Below are 22,692 nucleotides of genomic sequence, written 5' to 3'. Positions count from 1 at the left end.
GTATCTGATAGCGATCGCTCGAAGCTGTGCCGTGGCTTGTATACGGCGACTAAGGAGGAGAAGCTCGTGGGCTTTCCTGGTTTCCTATTGCGTGACCAGAATTCTCAATGATGACCATACAACGCAATAATAAACCTTTCAGCTTACATTTCAACAAATTATTGACATTACAAGAACAGATCATAATGTTCGACTTTTCGAAAAGATGCAGAAAAAATTCAAGAGCCGCAATTGCCGAGACGAGTCAATGATATACGAGGGAGGGTGGGTGCAATTATTGTGATCCACCCAACCTAGTCCTTCATAAACGCAATAATTTCTTCGGTCATATTGTCAAACATAAGATCGTGCATGCTAGAGCCAGGCGCAAGGTATGTGACTTGCATTTCCGCTAATGACTAACTGTGTAAATGAAGCATATGCATCTACTGCACAAACAAACAATGAAAGGGACACAGCGTTATCCTCTAGCAAAGGGCATCATGAGCGCGTGTACTAATATAATAATAATAAAAAAAGGGAGATAGAGAGCACCATGAGTGGTGCCAATTGTTGCTTAGTTATGCGAGGCAACCAGAAGGTCATAATCTGGCACTTGTTGCTGCACAGCCTCCTCCATTTCTTTGTGTTTTGAAGCGAGAAGGCTGTGCAGCAACAAGTGCCAGATTAAGCCAAATTAACTGGGCAAATTCTACAAGGATGCATGGTAAATCAAGTTGTTGTTGCTGCTCATACAAGTGTAGTTGATTCCTTAGAGTTTGACACATCCTTACAGTGGAAGGCCAAGTTGGCAGATTTCATTTTGCGAAAAGAAAAGGTTAGCTTTAGAATGCCATATAATAAATCCAAATCCATCACTTAATTTGGTCTAACAAGGTAATTATGGCTCAACTCTAAAAAAATGTTAAAAGAAGACCATGATGAAGTGTAAAGCTATGGAAGTGCATTTGATCTAATAGGAAAGTCTTACACTAGAACAGCCAAATAAAGATATCCTACAACGTGGATTGCCTTGTCAACCAGGAATATAGTGCGAGAGAAAGGTGGTCATCACTCTTAAAAGTTATACAGAGAATCAAAAAAGAACTGTTAGAGAAAAAAAGATTTGTCACGCAGAAAAAGAAGTGGACTAAAAGGTCTCTTAAGACAAACATAATTTACCATTACTTTACAAAACTTGAGATTCTAACAGCAGCAAGCATACAAAAGTGCTAAACTACATGACAAATGGAACAGGGTCCAAGCGTAGAGCATTTATTCCCAAATCTCAACCATCCAGGATCGATGGAAGCAGTTTTCAGTGAAGCATGGGATCATGCTTCTAATTTACAATGACCAAAAAAAATATATATTTTGTAAGCGTGTTTAACATCATTGGTGCTAGGACTTATAGACCAATCAAAGAAACATTGCCTAGGAATTGTATCCAGCTAATCAACGAGAATGATATGAGAAATTGGAAGGAACACATATGTGGAAGGGGCTATCTTCTGATCACAAAGCAGGGGTTATAAGACATGAACACAGGTATCAAATCTTATATGAACATGGAGGCCAAGAATGCCAAAAGAAATACTCAATTCAATTCTTAATCTAACATAAATGAAAAGCCATTTCACATGTACCATTCATGGCATTCATGCCTGCTCCTCTTGTTATCTAAAACCACATTCGACACTGAAGCTACAATGCTTAAAACCAAGTCCGAACACCCAACCAAAGCTCTCACTAATACTAACAACAACAATCACACCTCAATCGCAAACCAGTTGGGGTCAGCTATGCACAATCATATAATATCAACACTGAATCAAAATGAAAAACCATCTAGCACCTGAACATGCCAAAACATAATAAACTAACAAGGTCTCAAACTTAAAAAATTCAATGCTACTACTACCACACTCAATATGCAAAAAACAGAAAGAAAAGGAGAGAGAAACCTCGACTATTTTATTAATCATCAATGACAACGGTAAGCACACAAAGCCCAGTCCCAACCACCTTAAGAAACTAGCTTCCAGAAGCTGTGGGAGACGAATATGGAGGTTAAGAAGACCAAAAGTTTACAATTCGAATCTGAACTATCAAAAAGAAAGAAAGAAGACAACACAACATCCATTTCCGTTGCTCTGCAACCACACAAGACATAAGAGTACACAACAAAAAACCTGGAGTTTACAATGCTAAAAAACCAAACAATCAACAAAAGTTCATGCTAACACTAACACTAAAATCAAAATGAAAAACCATCTTGTACCTGAGCATGCCAAAACATAATGAACTAAACAATAGTCTCAAACTTCCAAATTCAATGCTACTGCTACCATACTCGTTATCCACACACACAAACAAGAAAATAGAGAAACCTTGATTGATTCATTGATCATCAATAACAAAAGTAAGCATACAAATCCTGGTTCCAACCACCGACCTTAGAAGGAAAAAACCAAGTTCCACAACATAATTCATTTGAAAAACAAAAAACCAGGCAGCTAGAAAGCAGTACATTTTATCATTATCATATCATTGTACAAGCACAAGCCTAGCCTTATTATTATTATTATTACTATTATTTCCCATACCTCCTCTAAACTCGCCATTGTTATTATTACCATTCCCTTCGTCCTCCACTTCCTCTCCTTTCGGAACCGTCACAATCAACTCTCCGTCAGCCAGAACCGCCCTCGCAAGCTCCGGCCTGGTGGTTTCCGGCAACCGGAACCTCCACATATCCAACTCCAAATCATCAAGTGGAGATAATTCTAGATACCCATTTGGCCTAATCACAATTTTAGTTACTCCAGGATAGATTTCAACGGTGTGGGCCCTGACTTCACCGATGTTATTATCTGTTTCAGCAACAAATCGAAAGCAATCAGGATTTTCCTCAACCGACACGTCAGCATCTGACCGGAAGGGGAGTTCCAAGACCCGGCTGAATATGTGGGGTAGCCTCCTGAGTTTCTTGTGTTGGGATCCACCAGAAGATGATACTAAAGGGTCTCCTCTATGATCGTAGAATTGGATTGTTATGTTGTTTCTCTTCTTGGGTAATGGATGCACCTTCATGGTTTCTCGATTTGTTGGTGCGTTGTTGGTGAAATGGGTAGAATAAATAAATAAGGAAACAAAGATGCTATAAGGGTTAAAGAAAGTAAGAATTTTTTTTTATTTTCTCGATAGGAATCAAAATCTTGTTGGGGTTGTGGAGTGGAAAAGGAGAGAAAATGTCGATCATATATTAAGAGCGAGAGAGAGAGAGAGAATGGGTGGAGTTTGCGGGTGTCTGTTTCTTTTGGTATCTGATAGGAGAGGAGAGAAGCAGAGGGAAACCTTAAGGCCTAAAAGAAAGAAATGGGATTATATTATGCCTTTTTGCAACATATGTGTGAGTGTTTGAGAGAGAGAGAGAGAGAGAGAGAGAGAGAGATTGGGTGCTAAAAGGGGAGAATTAATTTTCTTAGGATGGATTTGGATGGGAAATGTTTGGAGGGAGGCGACGATAAGAAAAAACGTTTGTCTATGAAACGAATCAAATCTTCCTTTCCTTTTCTTTTCTTGTGTGTGCGCAGGGAGCGTGTGGAGAAGAAGAACGAATCCCCGAACAGATAAAGGAGAATGGCATTTTCTTATTGCCCCTGGTCTTCAAGTAAATTACCATTTTTAACAAGATTGTATAGATTTGAAAACATTTGTTTATTTTTTCCACAATTATCAATCAGATTTATCTTGCATGCATTACATAATGTTAATACTACGTCATTGCTCCGATCTTATCTAACTTTGACGAGAAAAATCCAAATCATTTACAAGGCGAAGGTCGCTTGGCGGTTTAAGAGCGCCCAGGAAACCCAAAAAAGAAGAAGAGAGAGCTTAGTGCTGGATTTCCTAACAAGGACGCGGTAAAAAGAATGGTGACGTGCGAAGATCACGCGTGTTTAGAAAACAGGTAAACTGCAGTCATGAAATGAGCTATTACAGAAGAAAAGGAAACAGCATGCCAAGTTCTTTAATTCTCAGTTTTTTATGATTTTATTACTGGAGATATATCAGTTAGTTAATCAACGAGCAGAAAAGAAGAAGATGATCTCCTTGCTCACCCTTTTTAAACCGAAGCCATACACGCATCTCCCTCCTTCATAAATTACGATATTGTCACAATATTTCACTAACTCGTGGCTTCTACGTTGTTCCATGAATACCTAATAATGTACGGCACATATAATCAGCGACGTACACATTTCATGGACAAACACGTATATCTAACTCAGGGGGCGGCCATATAGCAAAAGGTCACTAGTTTTTTGCCTATATTAATGTATTCCATCGTGGATCGCAAAAGCTACTGGAATGATAGGTTACTTATGAGTCTCGAACTCATTTTGTGGTGGGTTTTATCTTAAATAAAGATAAAGAGTGATTGCGAACTTGATGCCCACAAGATAATGAAGGTTACATGATACTTTCTTTATGATAGTATTTAAGTATTATGGCTAAAGTTGTTTTTTAAAGTTTTTATTTTTAGTTTAAAAATACATTAAAATAACATATTATTTTATTTTTTAAATTTTATTTTTATACCAATATATTAATACAATCTAAATTTTTTTAAAAAGCTCTAAACCATAGTATTTTAGCTATTATAAAACTCTCATCATTTTTGGTTTGGCTAAAACCTGTTTGCACGGAAGGTCCCCAGCATTGTTGTTAGTTTCTAGCCTTTTGATACTGTTTTAGCAGTGTGGTATGGATGAGTAAAAAATTGAAAAATTAATTAAATTGAGAAAATTAAAAAAAATAATTGAAAAAATTAAATCATGAAAAAAAATTAATTAAATCAATTAAAATTTTTAAAAAAACTAACCGGTTCAATTTTATAAATCTAAAACAAAAAAAAACAAATCGAACCGAATTCCCAAACTTGAAAAAAAACTAAAAAAACCTGAGCCAAACCGAAAAACCAAGCCAAAACCCAGAAAACCAAACCAAACCGGAAAAACCGAGCTAAACCAGTTTATGTTCTAAATAACCAAATCAAACTAAAACTAATCAGTTTGAACTAGTTTTGATTTAAAAAAAAAAAAAATTTTATTTAATTATTTTTTTTCATATAAAAATCAAACCACAACAAAAATTAATCGCTCCTAGCTAATGATATTTGGGCCGAGGTCCCCAACCGCTCCCATAATTACACAGCTACCAACAGTAACCTCTTCTTTCAGGCAGACAATTAATAGACCCGACCAACCTGCTTAACATGACAACCCGGTGCTCTATCAAACTGAGACCTACAAAAACAAAATTGTTTCTGGTTTTTTAAAAATCAAAACTTGGAGGTTGTCACATGAGTCAACTGCCCAACTTGAAACTCGAGTTGTAGGTCAAGCTGGTCTTGTAACTATGTTTAAGAGTCTTTTCCTTTCACGGGAGTAGATTCAAACTGATGCCACCTACTCTTCTATTATGTGAGCTGAGGCACAATAGATCATATCGCTGGGAGCATGTCTACTGTTTCTGCAGTTCGCAATATTTTGACATCTGATCCAACCCAGAAACAAAGGGATTGATGCAAGAAAAGGCAAGAGCATGTTTCAGGTCAGCGACCGCAAAAATTAGCCATCACCTGAGGTAGCTATGTTGCCATCTTATATTATAAACATTTCAATATGATCTCCTTAACAATGTGATACTATCACCACCTGCACAATGCATCATGCATCATTCTCCTTGGACCATCATAACGCCCCATCAAGGTAAATTCATAGCTTTGGCACCTGATCAAACATAGAAAAGTTCCAACACCTGTGCTGCAAAGGCATATGCGATGATCAATGTCTATCTACTCTCCTGTATAGAGTATTCATTGAAACATACCACATATAGACATTTAAGCTCACCAGAGTTGCTCATGGAGTAAAATGAACAATGCTTACAGAACTTGTCTGACAATTCCAGTTCAACAGTATGGCATATGTGATAACTAACTAACTAACAAAGGTTTCGCTTCCAAATCTTCAATAAGCATTCTCTCCGGTTTCCTCCAAGTCTACACCAACCTTAAATCTGCTGTGGCTGCAAACGTTCAGAGTTCAAAGAAGCTTCTTGATGGCGCATCCGATGCCTACGATGAGATCTTTTATGGCTACGATTAAGTACTCTGGCAGGTTTGCCTGAGGTACCAAGGTGATGGATCTCCTCCACAGGGGCCATGAAACCAAAAATACTCTCTAGAGGGTCTTCCATTACTTTGGCACCGAGGTTCATCTAAAACAGAATGATTAGATTAAATAATGTGATAACTAAGAAACCATTACAATTTCAAGCAAGAATTTAATATACTCTCAAGTAGAATAGACCATTTTAATAATGTGATAACTAAGAGATCATTTTCTTAATTTTTCCCATTTGTTAAAAAAACCAAAGAGAAAGCCTGCTCTTTCAAGGGTGTGGAATACAGTGTAGAGGTTGCATTTTTTCACTGGTTGCTAATTTTGAGGGCAGATTCATCATCAAAGGATTTAGCGCCTATTAAAAAATGCTCTAAGATATTGCTACCCCACATCTAGATAATGCTAGGTGTTGAATTCAATAGCCTGTAATTGATGCAGTTGCTTGTTCATAGGAATTTCAATTGCAACTGTCCTTCCATCCCAAAACTACCTGAGGAAAACTTTCTAAACCATGGCAAGCAACTAATGCATCCCACAATTGGCACCACATCCCTGGAAATGCATTTCATTTTCAAGCCTTAATTTGCACTAAATCATACCATTTCCAGCAGGCAAGTTCACTAAAGTATACAATGGACCAACTACAGAATGTATTGACTCATGGAAGGAGTAGAAAATCTGGTTTTTTTGGTTCGATGCTGCTGACAATCAGTCCAACCTAGGGAGAAGGTTACCTCCTTTTCCATGGGAGCGCATCTACTCATTCCAAGTCGAGCAAAACCCTGGATGGCTCTGTATCGAAAACTATGGTTCTGAGATTTTGCATAAATGCCAATTCTTGCCTGGTGGATGTGTATGCATGCATTTATCCTCACACTACAGTTTCTGTAACAGTAGGTAGAAGCCTAACCAATAGCCTACATTTTTGTTTGCCCAAGAAAACCATGCCAACTATGAGTTACTCTACCCATAGCATTAACAGATATGTAATGTGAAATAAGAAGCATCTAAATGATTCATCAGATATCCAATGGAAATGAATTATTCCCACATGATGCGGATTTTCTACTTCTAGATGTTTCTGTCTTCAGTATATTGATGGAAAAGAATAAAAATAAATTCCCAAATGAATTCCAAATAAGTAAGGTTTCGTTAAATCAGTTCATAAATGAAAAAAAAAATTTGTTTTATATATGAATTTTGCTTTTAAAAACTTTGTAATCTTTACACATTTAGCTGAACTGTCTGCTATATTAAATATATGAAAAACAATTGTCCAAGGACCATTAAAATTGCATGTAAGGAGCAAAATAAAAAAGATAGATACCCATTCATGAAATTCGTAGCTGCAACGTTAGGGGTGTCTTTGTCTGTAATTAAATCCATTATTTGCATGTTCATTACTGACTTTATTAGGAATGCAAACACCAGTAAAGTAGTCATGCCTATGTTCAAACAGGAATATTTGGCCAGTGCACTTACAGGAACTTTCTTGGACTCCACATCATCCCTTTTGATATCAGAGTCACTGTGGGAGGCATCGTGAGAATCACTGTCATGTGTCCTTTGACCATAAGCAACATTATCACCAAATGAATTTCGGTATTGAAGGCTTAGTATTGGCCTATGCAAGTTTGAGTCATCAAAAACTTTCTCTGAATAGAAACGCCTATTCAAATGTTGCATTGTCCAAGGATCATCTCGATATTTATTCACCATTCTGTAAATAGAAATATTATTCATCGCGAATCAATTAATAATGCTTCCTCAAGCAATTGAAAACAGATGATGGCAAAATGGAATATAACGGAAAAAATTAGAAATATACAGGACAAGTTTGACAGAGTACGATGACCATTTGAGACATTGATTACACAACAAAAGACAGTACTCAGTATTTGATAAGAGATCCAACATGGTCTGGGGAACTACTATTTATGTGACAGATACTTATCTTAGGAATTTTAGACAGCCATAAAGGCCAGGCCAAGCTTGTTAACTCGTAAAACTGTTAGGAAAAAATAACAGCATACAGTTCTAGCCTAATGGGCCAAAAGCACCTCAGCAATTGTACCAGTAGAAGTGGCTGCCAAAGCTAGAATCTCAGACACGCTAATGCTAAAGAGTTATTTAACAATGTTAACTTGTCAGGTTTTTGGTACAGTTTAAATTCAGCACACCCATATGAGCAAAGTTCTATTCAGTCAATGACAGATTTTACTCTTTAGTTGATTTAGTATCAATCTCAATCTTGTATGTTGCAGAACAATCAGAATGTGCTAGATCACCGGACACATAAACCAAAATACTATGCAACTAATAAAGAATGTTGAAAGCCAATTTTGGCTTGACAACATGCCAATTCGTTCAAATAATAAAACATCAATATATTCTAACTCATTGTAGAAAAACTGAGAAGTTCACCACAAACAAGCAAGGTAAGGTGAACCTACATATTTGCCAACTCCTTCTGCATCCGACTTCCATCCATAGCAAGAATATGATCAACACCGGAATCTAAGGACTTACCAAATCTCCAGAATCCAAAAAAAATTGCAGCTCCTGCAAATAAGGTAAAACTTACATATTTTTGTCTACACAGTTGGAGTGGTCATGTAAATCAGCAATATTAAGGTGTTAGTCCGCATTACCTCCTGAAATGTTGGCTCGAGCAAACCAACTTAGCTTCCAAGTTGCTGTCAGAATGCGACAAATAATCAAATACGCAGTACTAGTAGACAATTGATTCTGTCGGCAACAATGATTTCAGATTACTGAGTAAAAGAACAACATTAACAGCAGGAAAATGAAAAGCAGCAGCAGAAGAACAGACAAGCATGATGGTCTTGACCCCAATGATGTGCTGACTGGGCATATCTATATGCATAAAACATAATAAAAACACGCACCTGCCCAGGCAACAGTGGCACCGGTAAGAACACCGAATGTAAATTGCCTAACAGCCTTCGATTTGCATGATTGAAGTATGTTCATTTCTTGATGCGTCAACGTCTCCTATAGAAATTAACCAAAAAAAAAAAAACAATTAGAAAAAAAACCCACTATTGATTTATAAAAGCGTAAAAATAGGTCTACTCTCATCCAAAAAGGCCACCATTTGTTTTCACCTTAAAAAAAGAGGCGAGCAATACTACATACGTCGAAAGCCTAAAATGGAATGCTAGTCAAATCTGGGTCTAAGAAAAATATAATCAAGACGTCTCACCATTCCGAAAAGAACAAAAACTATAAGTTTCTAATTCATTACCGCCAGAACAAAAATCAAAGAAAGGGAAAAAAAGAAAAACATTTGTATTCGAGAGATAAAAGATGCTTAGAAGAGAAAGAGAGAAATTTACATACCTTTTGGGACCTGAGGACTTGTTCAAGATCAAATAACGCTTCACCCATTTCTCTTTAATTCTTCCTTCAATTTTTTTCTTCTTTTTAATTTAATTGCACGCATAAAATGCCAACCCTCTCCGCAAGGCTTGAAATTGCGAATGCTGACACTGGTAAGATCTTTGAAGTTGAAGAGGTCTGAGAAAACCATCAGACCTGGCCCCACAGTTACAAGAATTGAGCCCAAATATTATTGACGCCCATAGGCCCAAACGAAATAGATACGAAATTTATACTCCCCGCCCCGTTCCTCCCCATCCGAAACAAAATGTCCACCGTGACCACACTGCCCACAATACCTGTCCCACTCACTTCCACCGCGCTACATGCAGCTCTCTCCTCCACCCCCACCCCACCCCCACCCCCACCTCCCTCCCCCACCTCAAACAAATCCACGCCCAAGTCCTCCGCTCCAACCTCCCTCCTTCACTCCTCCTCAAACCCCTTCTCTCCTCTTCTTCCCTCGACTACGCCCTCTCCGTCTTCGCACACCTCCCCAAATGCCACACTCCTCTTTCCAACAAACTCTTCCGCTCTTTATCTCGCAGCGCCAAGCCTGAAACTGCTCTTTTAGCATATGAGAAAATAAGGTTGAAAGAAGGCTTGCTTGGTATTGACAGGTTTAGCTTTCCTCCATTGCTAAAAGCAGCTTCCAGAGCTTCTGGGTTAAATGAAGGGAAGGAGATTCATGGGGTTGCGACTAAATTGGGTTTTGACAAAGACCCGTTTGTTCAAACGGGCCTGGTGGGTATGTACGCTTCTTGTGACCGGATTTCGGAAGCACGATTGGTGTTTGATAAAATGTCTTATAGGGATGTTGTTGCCTGGAGTATTATGATTGATGGGTACGGATTGAAGTTTAATTCTCTGGTTGTTGAATTAGATATTTCTTTTTATTGATGTTAATTTATTAACAGGTATCATCAGCGTGGACTTTATGATGATGTGTTGCAGCTTTTTGAAGAGATGAGGAGTTCCAATTTGAAGCCAGATGAAATGGTTCTGACAACCATAATATCGGCTTGTGGTCGAGCCCGAAATTTAAGTTATGGAGAAGCTATACATGATTTCATTATTGAAAATAATTTTGTGCTTGATACTTACTTACAGAGTGCACTTCTTACCATGTATGCAAGCTGTGGCTGTATGGAAATGGCTCAAAAATTGTTTACTGAGATCTCATCTAGGAACTTAGTTGTTTTAACAGCCATGATTTCCGGGTATTCAAGAGTTGGGAGAGTTGAAGATGCTCGCTTGATCTTTGACCAAATGGAAGAAAAGGACTTGGTTTGCTGGAGCGCAATGATCTCTGGTTACGCTGAGAGTGATAAGCCTCAGGAAGCTCTTAATTTATTTAGTGAAATGCAAGTTTTCGGAATCAAACCTGATCAAGTTACTATACTAAGTGTAATCTCAGCTTGTGCTCGTCTTGGTGTTCTAGATCGAGCTAAATGGATTCATATGTATGTTGACAAGAATGGGTTTGGAGGAGCTTTGCCTGTCAACAATGCCCTTATTGATATGTATGCCAAATGTGGAAATTTGGGAGCAGCGAGAGGAGTTTTTGAGAAGATGCAAATCAGAAATGTGATATCTTGGACAAGTATGATTAATGCTTTTGCTATCCACGGGGATGCCAGTAATGCACTAAAATTCTTCTATCAAATGAAAGATGAAAACATCAAGCCAAATGGGGTTACATTTGTTGGTGTGCTTTATGCTTGTAGTCATGCAGGGCTAGTTGAGGAGGGCAGGAGAACCTTTGCATCAATGACAAATGAACACAACATCACACCTAAACACGAGCACTATGGTTGCATGGTAGATCTATTTGGTCGAGCTAACCTACTGAGAGATGCTTTAGAACTTGTGGAGACCATGCCCTTGGCACCTAATGTTGTCATTTGGGGATCCCTAATGGCTGCTTGCCAGATTCATGGAGAGAATGAGCTTGGAGAATTTGCTGCCAAGCAGGTCCTTGAGCTGGAGCCAGACCATGATGGAGCCCTTGTGCAATTATCTAACATTTATGCTAAAGACAGAAGGTGGCAAGATGTAGGGGAGCTAAGGAACTTAATGAAACAAAGAGGAATATCTAAAGAACGTGGATGTAGTTGGATCGAATTGAACAACCAAGTATACGAGTTTGTAATGGCAGATAAGAAGCATGAGCAAGCAGATAAAATCTATGAGAAGCTAGATGAGGTGGTTAAGGAGTTGAAGCTAGTTGGCTATACTCCTAATACTAGTAGTGTTTTGGTTGATGTAGAAGAGGAAGGAAAGAAAGAAGTGGTTTTATGGCACAGTGAGAAATTGGCCCTTTGTTATGGGCTGATGAGTGAGGGAAAAGGGTCCTGCATCCGAATAGTTAAGAATCTGAGAGTTTGTAAAGATTGTCATACCTTTATTAAGTTGGTCTCGAAGGTTTATGGGATGGAGATTATTGTTAGAGACAGGACTCGGTTTCACCATTACAAAGCTGGCGTGTGCTCTTGTAATGACTATTGGTGATTTTTTTCACCAATCTGTAACTTAACAGTCAAAGTTTCAGTAAACAATCAGCAATCATGAAATGTATACTACTCCTTAGGAGAGAGGCGGTGTTGTGGTGGGAATATGACAAAGGACATCCTCAACCTCGGGACTTCATCCAATGCCCCCCAAGCTTCACCATTACAATACATGTGAAATCCAACATCAATTAAAGATAACCGTTCCAGCAAAAGTACAAACACGGGTTATGTTGCCATATTGTATCAGGTCATCATGTACAATTTAAATTAAGAATTTTAGAAATTGAGACTTTTGTCATCGTAGAGCATCCAAATAGAACTATGCACGAAGACAATGAAACGATGATTTCAAGCCAAAACATAGCAAGGATCTTGAAAGAAGAAAACGGGTCCTTGATATCCATAGGTTTCTTCTGCAACCCTTCTCACAAGCAATGAGAACTGGAACAGTGCTGGAGGTAGTTATGGTGCTGCGTCTTTTAACTATATATCCACTAAGTTGGGATGATCTTGACACGGTCTTTTGCTGTAAAGACTCTGTATTGTTGCTCAAAATCAGAGAACAACCAGAATACTGGATTCATACTTTTCATAGCTCTTGACATCCTGTATTTGAAGATCTCTGCTACTGCTGAAAACAGTGTTGAGCTATGCAATATCAAGCTACGCTCATACTCCAGAATCCATGTGTTGGGATCTAATTGGACAACAGAGGCAGCCCAATTCCTGTGAACCCATGAAGTGTTGGCTTTTCGAATTGAGTACCCAATCCTCCCGTCAGACCACTTTTAAAGAGAAATAGACAAGATCCCAGGAAAAAAAAAAAAAAAAGAACCATGAATTTGATTAAGAAAGGTAAAGCATCTTCTGATATAGGTGAAATAAACTGCTACTAATAAGAGAAGGTACATATGCTACGAAATTTTGGGTTTACCTCTGTAACTCTGCCTGACAACACTATAAATGAACGCGAAGAAAATTCTGTTTTGAGCAATCCTGCAGTTTGCAAAGGCCAGCCCCATATGCTCACCTCTTCCATTGCGGACTTGTACAAGACACACCGTGAATTCAAAAGCAGCCCATCCTGCAGTTCATGTTTATTCATTAGATTATTGTATTGAAAAATACCTAGCAAATCTTTGAGCTATACTTAATTATTCAAGAATTTAGGCATATGAAACCTGATTGATTTCCCATATTGAATCCATAAAGCTGCAATTTGAAACCTTCACATTTGCAACAAAACCTTTTAATTCACTCTGCAAGAACCTCAGCCTCCGATTCAAGTCTTCTACAGCCCAAGATCTCTCACCAATACTCCTAACCATATCAGATGAAAACACAGGCCTTAAAACCCTGTAAGCCCCCCAAGAAAACCCAGTTTCTACTATAAAAAGCAAGCTTGATCCCAAAACCAGCCAAAAAAGAACACCCCAAGAACCAAAAGACGATTCTTTTTTCTTCTTTACTTTCTTTTGACTCAAGGTCAATCTTGCTGTTGATTTGAGTGCTGGAGAATCCATTTTAGGACGAGAAATTGACCTCGGTGTGGAGACCATTGAAGAATCAAAAGACAGGTGAGTACATTCCACGTTGGCGTGTGAAGTAGAAAGCTTGGTGAGAGAGGACTTTTGAATGGTGACTGGCATGAGGTCAAGGGTAGCATTGATGCTAGCCAAGCAAATATCACAGTTGCAATTGGCATCTTTTCTGCAACCAGGGAAGTAACAGCTATCTCTCTCTTCCATGGCCGTGGTGTTCGGGTTGGTGGCGCTTGATTTCACAGAGGATTGTGATGTTGATGCACTGTATGCTTTCATGGCTAGCTCGATTGTTTCTGCTTCTGGTTTGGGTCAGTAGAATTGTTTTAAGCGAGGAGGAGATTAGGAGACCATTTGAAATTTGAATGCAACGGTCATGTGAGGGAGATTTTTATGTTGACGCACGTGCTTTACAAAATGACTGAAATTGCCCCTATTCTCTTTTATTTTTCTTCATGTTCCCAATTTTCTTTTCTTTTCTTTTCTTTCTTTTTTTGAATTCTCTTGTTTTCTTCTTTATAACTAAAGGAAAAGCAAAGAGAGAGAGAGAGAGAGGTTCTCTGATTAATGGAAGGAAGAATAATTGTTACTTTATTTCTAATAATTGGAAGTAAACACTTAAAGCATGATTTGTTATTGCCTCTATTTTTTTTGTTCCTATCAAATTAATCCACATATGAAAACAATTTACAGTGGTAGTAATTTAAGTTTTAATAACTTCTTGCCATCTTACAAAATATAAAGCAACAGTAGCCAGAAATTAAGAAAATTATAATTCATCAATATTAATAATTAACATAAAATAATGGCTAAAAAATAGAAAGTAAATAAAGTAAATGTTGGGAATCTAAGCTTTTGTTTCAGATTGTTGTCTGGTTAAAATTTATTATTTTTTTATTTAAAATTAATTTTTTTTTATGTTTTGATATGTTAATATAAAAAAAATTAAAAATTAAAAATAAATATTATTTTAATATATTTTTAAATAAAAACAAACAAAATGATATTATCTTAAAAATAATAATAAATCGGCGAAACAGTAAAAATATGTATAAATCACAAATTAAAAATCCTCAAAACTTGCCTTAAAAAGGGTTATGTTTTGGAGATATCATAGTAGTTAGCTTATCATTGATGATTTAAGGATCTTACACAAACATCTGGCATTTGAAATTAAGTTACCTGTTTGGTCTTGAAGATTAACTTCTTAGGCTTCTGTTTGTTTGCATAACCCATAAACTATTTGGCTACTTGTTTTACGTAATGCAGAAGCATGTTTTTTCGTCCCTTGTGATGAAGTGCTTTTTCATTCTGCGGGCTTGAAGATCGGGCCTGGCCTAGAACAAAGTCATTAATTTTATAATTATGATATTTTAATATATTCTTTCATGGTAAAAAGCATGTAAAACATCTTCGTCACTTGTAAGAGATTTTTTTTTTTTTTTTGAAAAAAGCACCAGTAAAACATCTTCATTGCTTACAAAAAATCATTTTTATTTATATAAAAATTCTTCGATAATTAAATTAATATGGTTCAAAAATAAATTGATTATACTTTTTAAGGGGAAACAAAAGCTTTTTAGATAGATAAGTCCTTGTAACCAACTAAAAAAAAAAAAATTAAACCTAACACGATCATCTTTGTTTTTTTATTAGGGAAAATATTAGGTATGTTCTGTCAAGATAAAATATTTTTGATTCATTAAAAAATATTTGGGTTCAGAATTTGACTGCATCTATAAATAATAAATTTAACATCTTACTAGACTCATAATAATCTGAAATTGATGTTTAGCTTCGTCTACAGATGGAAAATATTAAATATCTTTTTAAAAAGTAATTTCAAACAAACAAAAAGAAATAAATGCCGATTCATCACCTGCTTTGTGATCACCTAAGCTAAACAAAACAACAAAGTTGTAGTCCCATGAAGAACGAAAAATCTGATATGGAAAGAATTGGTGTCTGGCGAGAAAATCGATGCACTCCTGTACTTACATATATGGGTAAGAAGATTAATATGCTCATTACCTTCTAAAGAAAACGTGACCGGCAGCGAGCAAGAGGAAGGAGTAAAGCTATTTGAGTTTTTTCCTCCTTTCCATTGAAATGAAAAAACAAATGTGACGGTTCTAACCTCAGTAGAGATCCGAATCTGTTAGGTTATGATCCAACCTAGCCAGTTATGAATATGGACGCAAAAAAACATCATCTTCTCAATTGTGTTATGGTAGCATTTTATTATTTTACAGTCACATGGGGCAGTCTAAATTTTGGAATAAATTGACCTTTTTTTATTTTTGTCTAAACCTACCTTGATATTTAGAAACTCATTGACCTAACTAATTTGATTGAGTCGAGTCAGTATATTAATGAGTAAGGCTATCCCAACAATAATATGCCCTATATATATAAAACTTTAACTCAAAATCTTGTTTTAAAAAAATAATCACCGGACACACGAGGTGGTTGGTTATAAATTGACTTCTTAACCAAAGAAAAAGAAAGTTTTTCTTACTTTCTCTCAGGTTTCAATGATGTTGTATGCATTTTTCAAGGGTGCCAATCGATTACATCGGCCAAACGTGCTGCATGGACCGCACGAGGTATTATCCATCTTCGACCTTAGTGCTCGAAGAAAGAGTTTGCAGCTAGGGCTTAAAAAGAGTTGGTGTGAAATAGTTGGTGTGTCATGATGTTATATCATAGCATGAAGTCAAAGAATTTAGGGGCTCGGAGATCAGAGCACATAACTTATATTCCCACCAACGATGCCGATGGTGATGTTTGACCTTGCATGGCTCGCTCTCCAGGAGTGTTAACCCCTCATGGATTTTAACTTCCGGTTCATAGATTTGGTCGGCTTTGTACGCATGTTTATTTTTGTATTTTAAAAGTATTTTTTAAAAAATTTAAATTTTTTTATTTTTTTATTTACTTCAAATTAATTATGTTTTTAGTATTTTCAAATCATTTTGAATATGCTGATATAAAAAATAATTTTAAAAAAAAATTATTGACATGCATTTTAACGTGAAAAGTTATTTAAAAACAACCGCAACCACATTTTCAAACAAGATCATCCTTTGTGGAAAAAGTTGTGTCTTGAAATTTTGTTTTATATAAGATTAGGAAAAAAAAAATAGAGGATGAGTTATAGCATATGGGTAATTTTTAAGATTATAAAAATGAGTTTTTAAATTGTTTCATAAGAGTTTTAAAACCAAATCCACCATTTATGTATATATCAATGATATCAATTAACCTTAAGGGGTGTAGCTTAACTGGTCAGACCCTGAATTTACTTCCTAGGAGATCACTAGTTCGAGTCTCACAAACTCAAGGTCACTGGAGTTACATAGATCGTTAACTTTAGGACCATGAGATTAGTTGAGATGCATGCAAGCCAATCTCGAACACCTATGTTAATAAAAAAAAATGACATCGATTAGAACTAAATATAAAACAAATATTAAATGATGAATATGTTTTAGAGGAACCCAAAAACAACATAGAAGTAATATATATAAAAAAATATATAGGTTGTATTTGTTTTTGAGGTCCAACCGTGCTTTTAAAAAAAATAATTTTTTTGTTTTAAATTATTTTTTATGTATTTAGATCATTTTAATGTAATAATATTAAAAATAAATTTTAAAAATATAATTATTTTAAAATATTTATAAGTAAAAAATACTTTAAAATAATATTTATCACAATCTTAAACAAGCTTGTGATAAATTTAAAAAAGAAAGAGCAGGTAGAAAAAAAAATATCCAAGTTGGAAAAAAAAAGGTTTTATCGTCAATTGAATAATTTTTTTAGCAAAAAAAATGTGCATACTTTTCAAATATATATTTTGTAATCTAATTATAAATTAAAAAAACCTATACATGTATTTAATTAAATATATCAATAACCAAATGTATAATAATAATGATATCAATTTTTTAGTATATATATAATAATAATAATAATATTTAACCTCCTTAATAATCTCCTCTCCTTACTTTTTTTTTTTTGCCCCAAATGACCTTAATGATTACTCTTGCATTATTTGGCCTCACGCTAAACACCCCCTACTATTGACAAATGATTTAGATCCTAATCCTTTAGGAGTGAGATTAATATCGCCATTTATTTATACAGTAAGAGACAAAAGCTAAAGAGTGGTATTCGACAAGCATTATCCAGATATATTTAATATACTTTATAATATGTTTTGTCTTTAGCACAAATGAAATGAGGACCGCGGTGCTCGTAAAGTGTGATCAGAGTCAACCCTTCTTGAGCTGCCACAGCGCATCCATCCCAACTTCTCCGACTGGAGCCTCCATCGTTTTCGTTTCTCTCTCCACTCCCTGGCTAGAACCTTACATGGATATATTTAATTAGCCTCTGTACATATGGCTGCATTCTTAGCAGCTGGACCATAAACTCCAATCAAATGTAACTTGATTAGTTTAGTGATGCTGTTATCGCCCAAAATAATAATAATAATAATAATAATTTAAATTACTAGTTTATTCAAATATCATTATATTTATTATATTTATTTATTTAATAAAAATTAAAAATAAAATAATATAAACTGTACAAGTTTCAAGGCTAAAAAACTTTTATTTAAAGAAATATATTAGAGAATAATATAAATTATATCTTAAAACTCATCTAATAACTTAAGTTATTGGGTTGAATTAATTTTTGATAAAATCCTTTCAAATAAAAAAAGCTTTTTAGTTTGAAAGTTATATAGATTTATCTTATATTGTGTTTAATTTTTATCAAATAAAAAAAAAATAAGATTTGAACATATAATCATTTTGATATTAAAACTTTAATTTTATATTAAAAAAATTAATTTAAAAAAAAATATCAAAATATAATTTATATTACTGGGGGATAGCACCGGCGGTGGTTGCTCCTGCTTGCTATTTGAAGATGCAGAAGGAAAAGCAATAATTAATGAGACGATCTGAAGAGTGGTGGAATTGAAGATTTGATGGGGCATACGCATTTACTGAACATGTGAAGCATTGATGTTACATGTCATGCATGGTTGTCTGTCTGGTTGATTATGTGGGCACCTACTGCTTTCCCTTGGCTGGCCATCAAATCAATGTCTTTATCGATTAGCTTTAATTAATCCAAATTAAGGGCCAGCTTAGGACCAAATTACAAAGTCCAATGATCATATTTGATCCATCATCAACAGGACCAGCTATGTCATATCATTTCCGGAGCAATGAACATGTCGGAGATCTTTTGTAGAAATACTTCGTCAACCCCTAATTATTGTGGAAGCAATTAGACTCTAGCTTAAATAATTGAGCTTACAAGCACCAGTGCTTTGTTAGTGCAACATATTACGAATAATTATCAACAAAAATATCTAGGGAATATTGCCAAAACACTATTTATTATAATAATATTTTTTTTAAAAAAAATTATTTTAATTTCCATCTTCAACAACATTATTGTTATTTTATTTTTTAAAATTTTTTTCTTTCAACATGCTTATTTTGATAATTGTGTTTTATAATTATTTTTTATTTTTTTTGTTGGGTTATATACTGATCTTATAAATTTATTTATTTTTTTCTTAATTTCAACTTTAACATTAAATTTATTGGAAGTGTAGCTTTGTAATTTTTTTTTAATTTTTTTATATAGGGTTATCTTTAACCTCATGACATGGGTTGTAAATTTGATAAGGTAACATGGGTTGACTTGAGTAATTTTTTTATCATTTTTTAATTTAATATTTTTTTTTTAATTTCATTATTTAATATTGGATTCATTAAGAATTGATCTTCATAAATTATTTTAATTTATTTTTTATAGGGTTATCACAGTTTCATAACATTACTTTTCTTCTTCTTCTTTTTCCTTCCCCTCTCTCTCTCTCTCTCTCTCTCTCTCTAAAAAAAATCATTCTCTTTTAAGTTTTGGCCTTTAACATTTAGTTGGTTGAAAATTGGATTTCATTTTTTTTTTTTTAATTAAGTTATCTCGATCTCATAACTAAAATTGCAGATTTGTTAGGTTTCTATTGAGTTATCACGGTCTCACAACACTACCTTTTTTTTTTTCCCCCCTTATACTCTCTCTCTTTTTTTTTGGGTTTGTTTTTTTAAATTTATTTCTTTTTTAGATTTGGCCTTCAACATTTAGTTTGATGAAGAATTAGACTTTGTGGATTTATTTTTTATTTTTTTCTATTAAGTTATTTTGGTCTCATTACCAAGGTTGCATGTTTGTTGGATTCACCTTTAAATTGACTCGGTTTTTTTTTTTTAAATACTTTCTTTTTCTATCCTATCTTTCAATAATGGATTGACTTAGAGCCAAGCTTCACACTTTTTTATTTATTTGCTTTCCTTAGAATAATTATCTCATGACCTAAGACATGCGTTCGGTTGATTGGAAATTTATCTTTGTGATTTTCTATTTGTTTTTGCAGAGTCATGAGGATTGTGAATTTCTCGAAGTTAACCTTAGGTGACTTATTTAACTTTCTTTTTAATTTTTTTTTTAATTTCACTCTTCAATAATTGTTGGTTTAGAGATGAACTTCGTAATTTATTTTGAATTTTATTTCCATGAGTTCATCTTATTATCATAACTCAGGTCGCAAGTTTAATTAATTGAGAATTGAACTTCATGATTTTTCTTTGATCTACTTTCTATTAAGTTATTTTATTTTCATGACTTGGATCACATATTTTTTGGATTAACCTAGATTGACTTATTTATTTTTATTTTTATTTTATCTTTTAATATTAAATTGTTTTAGAGCTGAGTTTCATAAAAAAAAAATCATATATTTATTTTTATAAAAATAGTTTTATTTTCACATTTAAGTTTATTTATTCAGCATGTTTAACCAAATTGACTCAAATTATTTTCATGTTTTTTTTTTTTGTTGCTTATGTTCATTAGATTTTTTGATGATTTAAAAATAAAAATAATCATACTATGACGTAGCACGAGAAAAAACCTAGTATAATTATTAGCGTGTCACCATTTTTTATTTTATTTTTACGTCCTCAGAAACATTTAGTGGGAAGTTGACCCATTCTTCTGTTTGAAAAAGTTGGGATTTGTTCATGATTTTTTGGTTTTTAAAAGCCAAAGCAGGAAAAAATATCTGTGGTGTCCAGAAACCAAAGTACTGTTAATTATACGATTGCCAGATACTATATATTTTTTCTTTCCCTATGAATCGCTCAACATAAAATAGTATAAGTTACAAAAACGTCATGAAATTACAATGATCATCCAAAAATAAGATACTATAAAAACCCCCTTCAAATTGAATATTTTTAAATTATTCTATTAATATTAGAAATGTTACGAGTATAAAAGAGAGTTTATATAATATTTCTAAACTTTTAAGCGATTTGTAATTTTATAACATCTCAAGGAAATTATTGTAATTTACTGTATAGGATAACGATGCTGTCATTAAACGAGTTTTAGGCAATTTAGTTTCCGGCTGAAGAAGAGAGTATCTGATTGCGTTTCATCATGCAACATATTTTGATTAGCGTTAATCTAAAGGGTGATGAACAAAATGAAATCTCAAATGGTTGGTTGGTTTCTGGGATGGCTTAGGGGTGGGGCTGCTAAAGATACAGGCCAAAAACAGTTTTTTCAACTCAACCATTGGAGAGTGGTAATGCAAAGTCGAGAAGGGAAAAGGGTCGAATTCTTTCATACCACTTGATCAATTACTATGAACTCTGGATTTTCCCTTGTCTCCATAATTATCCCTTAGCCAAGAAAAAGAGTTGAAAGCACACCAAGTTTAAGTGAAAAGTAAAACTAAGAGGAAGCCTCATTTGGGATAGCATGCTCTGTACAGGACAAGTTGACACTGGCCACGAAAGACTAGCTATCAATATTATTTTTGCAAGGAAGAGTCCTCTCCTTTATTTTATCCCCCCCCTCAATCAGTACAGTTTTGCGCTTGCCGACCTTGAATACTTCTTAGAAGAAGATTTTGATGAAGACAAGTCTCCTGACCGTCTTCTCAGCATCTGCTTCATACCATCAGCAACTCTAACTGCTGGATTCGAGTTGAATTTACCACAAAATGACATGTGAGCTCTCACAGCTTCTTCCATTCCAAACTGCTTTTTACCTCTGCTAAATTCATCTCTTACAGCTTCTGAGCACAATCCACACAGCCACTTGCCATCAAACTTGGCCTTCACTTCACTAATATATTCTTGGGTGCAATCCTCTTTCAGTCCACAACACTCGCACTGGACTGATTCAATCTCCATATCGTCTTCTTTTTCCCTCCCTGAGATTTTCTTTGCTTGAAGAGGCTTCGGAATGGTAAATAGGACTTGTTTCGGCTTTCAGTTAAAGTGATGGGGGCAAAAGCATGGTATATAATTATAGGAGCTCTGATATGATTACAATGATAAAACAGAGAGTGGGTTTCTTTTCTTTCTTTGTGACTGATGGGTTTCTTTGCTACAAGAACTACGTGTGTCTTTGGTGTTATGTGAGAGCTTTTATGGTTGGTTAGAAAGGGAGAGAGCTAAGAGCAGGGAAAGATGCCATAATTTCCTCCATGTTACAAGGGACATGAAGATGTGGGAATTGAGAAGGGGTAGTCGAGGGGGGCCTCAAGACGTTGCCCTTTCTAGCCATTTAAATCTAAACTCATTTGGCACTTGAGGTCATGCCCAGTGGTTGAAGGAATTTGTTTTTTTTCTCTACATCTTGGGTTTAAATTTTATTGTGTATGCATGTCATCCCCGCGGTGCCTTACATGCTCACTGGGTTTGCAGGATGTTCAGCGAGCCGTAGGATTAGTCGTGGTGCGCTCAAGCTGGTCCGAACACCCACGTAAATAATAAAAAAAAAAATCTAAACTCAGAGGGCTTCAATTAAATCATTTTCTTTTGGGCCTCTTGTCAATTTCTTTGTAATTTTACGTTCTCACATGGTGTTGGTTTTTCTTTATTTGATTGACAGTTACATTCGGTTGGTGTTTTGAAGAGGGCCTGTCTTGGCTAGTGCCTTTACATGGCTTAGCTGTCGCTG

At 35.1% G+C, this 22,692-nt stretch overlaps 5 protein-coding genes across 9 annotated transcripts; 1 reads left to right on the top strand and 4 right to left on the bottom strand.

Moving 5' to 3' along the window:
* Positions 1 to 125: 125 nt before the first annotated feature.
* On the bottom strand, positions 126 to 3,605 carry LOC118046603 (uncharacterized). Of its 3 annotated transcripts, XR_012170936.1 has the most exons (3): positions 2,586 to 3,601; positions 1,944 to 2,027; positions 126 to 428 (listed from the first exon to the last, which is right to left on the bottom strand). XR_012170936.1 is itself a non-coding variant. In XM_035055590.2 (2 exons), the coding sequence occupies exons 1-2, from the start codon at positions 3,070 to 3,072 to the stop codon at positions 355 to 357; spliced, it is 561 nt and encodes a 186-aa protein (XP_034911481.1). In that variant the 5' UTR covers positions 3,073 to 3,605; the 3' UTR covers positions 126 to 354. The 3 variants fall into 3 exon arrangements, 2 of the variants coding, with proteins under 2 accessions (XP_034911481.1, XP_034911482.1); XM_035055590.2 differs by lacking the exon at positions 1,944 to 2,027 and having other exon boundaries at positions 2,586 to 3,605; XM_035055591.2 differs by lacking the exon at positions 126 to 428 and having other exon boundaries at positions 1,538 to 2,027.
* Positions 3,606 to 5,293: 1,688 nt separating this feature from the next.
* LOC118046354 (uncharacterized) lies at positions 5,294 to 9,696 on the bottom strand. Of its 3 annotated transcripts, none has more exons than XR_012171022.1 (7): positions 9,537 to 9,696; positions 9,083 to 9,188; positions 8,825 to 8,869; positions 8,627 to 8,735; positions 7,656 to 7,893; positions 5,901 to 6,267; positions 5,294 to 5,810 (listed from the first exon to the last, which is right to left on the bottom strand). XR_012171022.1 is itself a non-coding variant. In XM_035055222.2 (6 exons), exons 1-6 carry the CDS (start codon positions 9,582 to 9,584, stop codon positions 6,061 to 6,063), a joined length of 753 nt encoding a protein of 250 aa, XP_034911113.1. In that variant the 5' UTR covers positions 9,585 to 9,696; the 3' UTR covers positions 5,294 to 6,060. The 3 variants fall into 3 exon arrangements, 1 of the variants encoding a protein (XP_034911113.1); XR_012171023.1 differs by having other exon boundaries at positions 5,294 to 5,805; XM_035055222.2 differs by having other exon boundaries at positions 5,294 to 6,267.
* An 11-nt stretch (positions 9,697 to 9,707) lies between these two features.
* LOC118046619 (pentatricopeptide repeat-containing protein At4g14820) lies at positions 9,708 to 12,922 on the top strand (the record flags this gene model as incomplete). The annotated part of the gene is made up of 2 exons (XM_035055612.2): positions 9,708 to 10,420; positions 10,493 to 12,922. Coding segments are annotated over 2 exons (2,307 nt in total), but the record flags the coding sequence as incomplete, so codon positions are not given.
* Positions 12,261 to 14,038, bottom strand: LOC118046353 (uncharacterized). Its single transcript, XM_035055221.2, has 3 exons — positions 13,270 to 14,038; positions 13,023 to 13,172; positions 12,261 to 12,873 (listed from the first exon to the last, which is right to left on the bottom strand). Exons 1-3 carry the CDS (start codon positions 13,906 to 13,908, stop codon positions 12,583 to 12,585), a joined length of 1,080 nt encoding a protein of 359 aa, XP_034911112.1. The 5' UTR covers positions 13,909 to 14,038; the 3' UTR covers positions 12,261 to 12,582.
* Positions 14,039 to 21,438: 7,400 nt separating this feature from the next.
* LOC118046606 (uncharacterized) lies at positions 21,439 to 22,309 on the bottom strand. Its single transcript, XM_035055594.2, has one exon. It carries the CDS (start codon positions 21,918 to 21,920, stop codon positions 21,585 to 21,587), a length of 336 nt encoding a protein of 111 aa, XP_034911485.1. The 5' UTR covers positions 21,921 to 22,309; the 3' UTR covers positions 21,439 to 21,584.
* Between the last annotated feature and the right edge of the window lie 383 nt (positions 22,310 to 22,692).

This window comes from Populus alba, chromosome 10 (genome assembly GCF_005239225.2).
Source record: "Populus alba chromosome 10, ASM523922v2, whole genome shotgun sequence".
In the NCBI taxonomy this organism is placed as follows: Eukaryota; Viridiplantae; Streptophyta; class Magnoliopsida; order Malpighiales; family Salicaceae; genus Populus; species Populus alba.
Note: the sequence above shows the minus strand (reverse complement) of the source record. Positions and strands in the feature narration are given on the sequence as shown.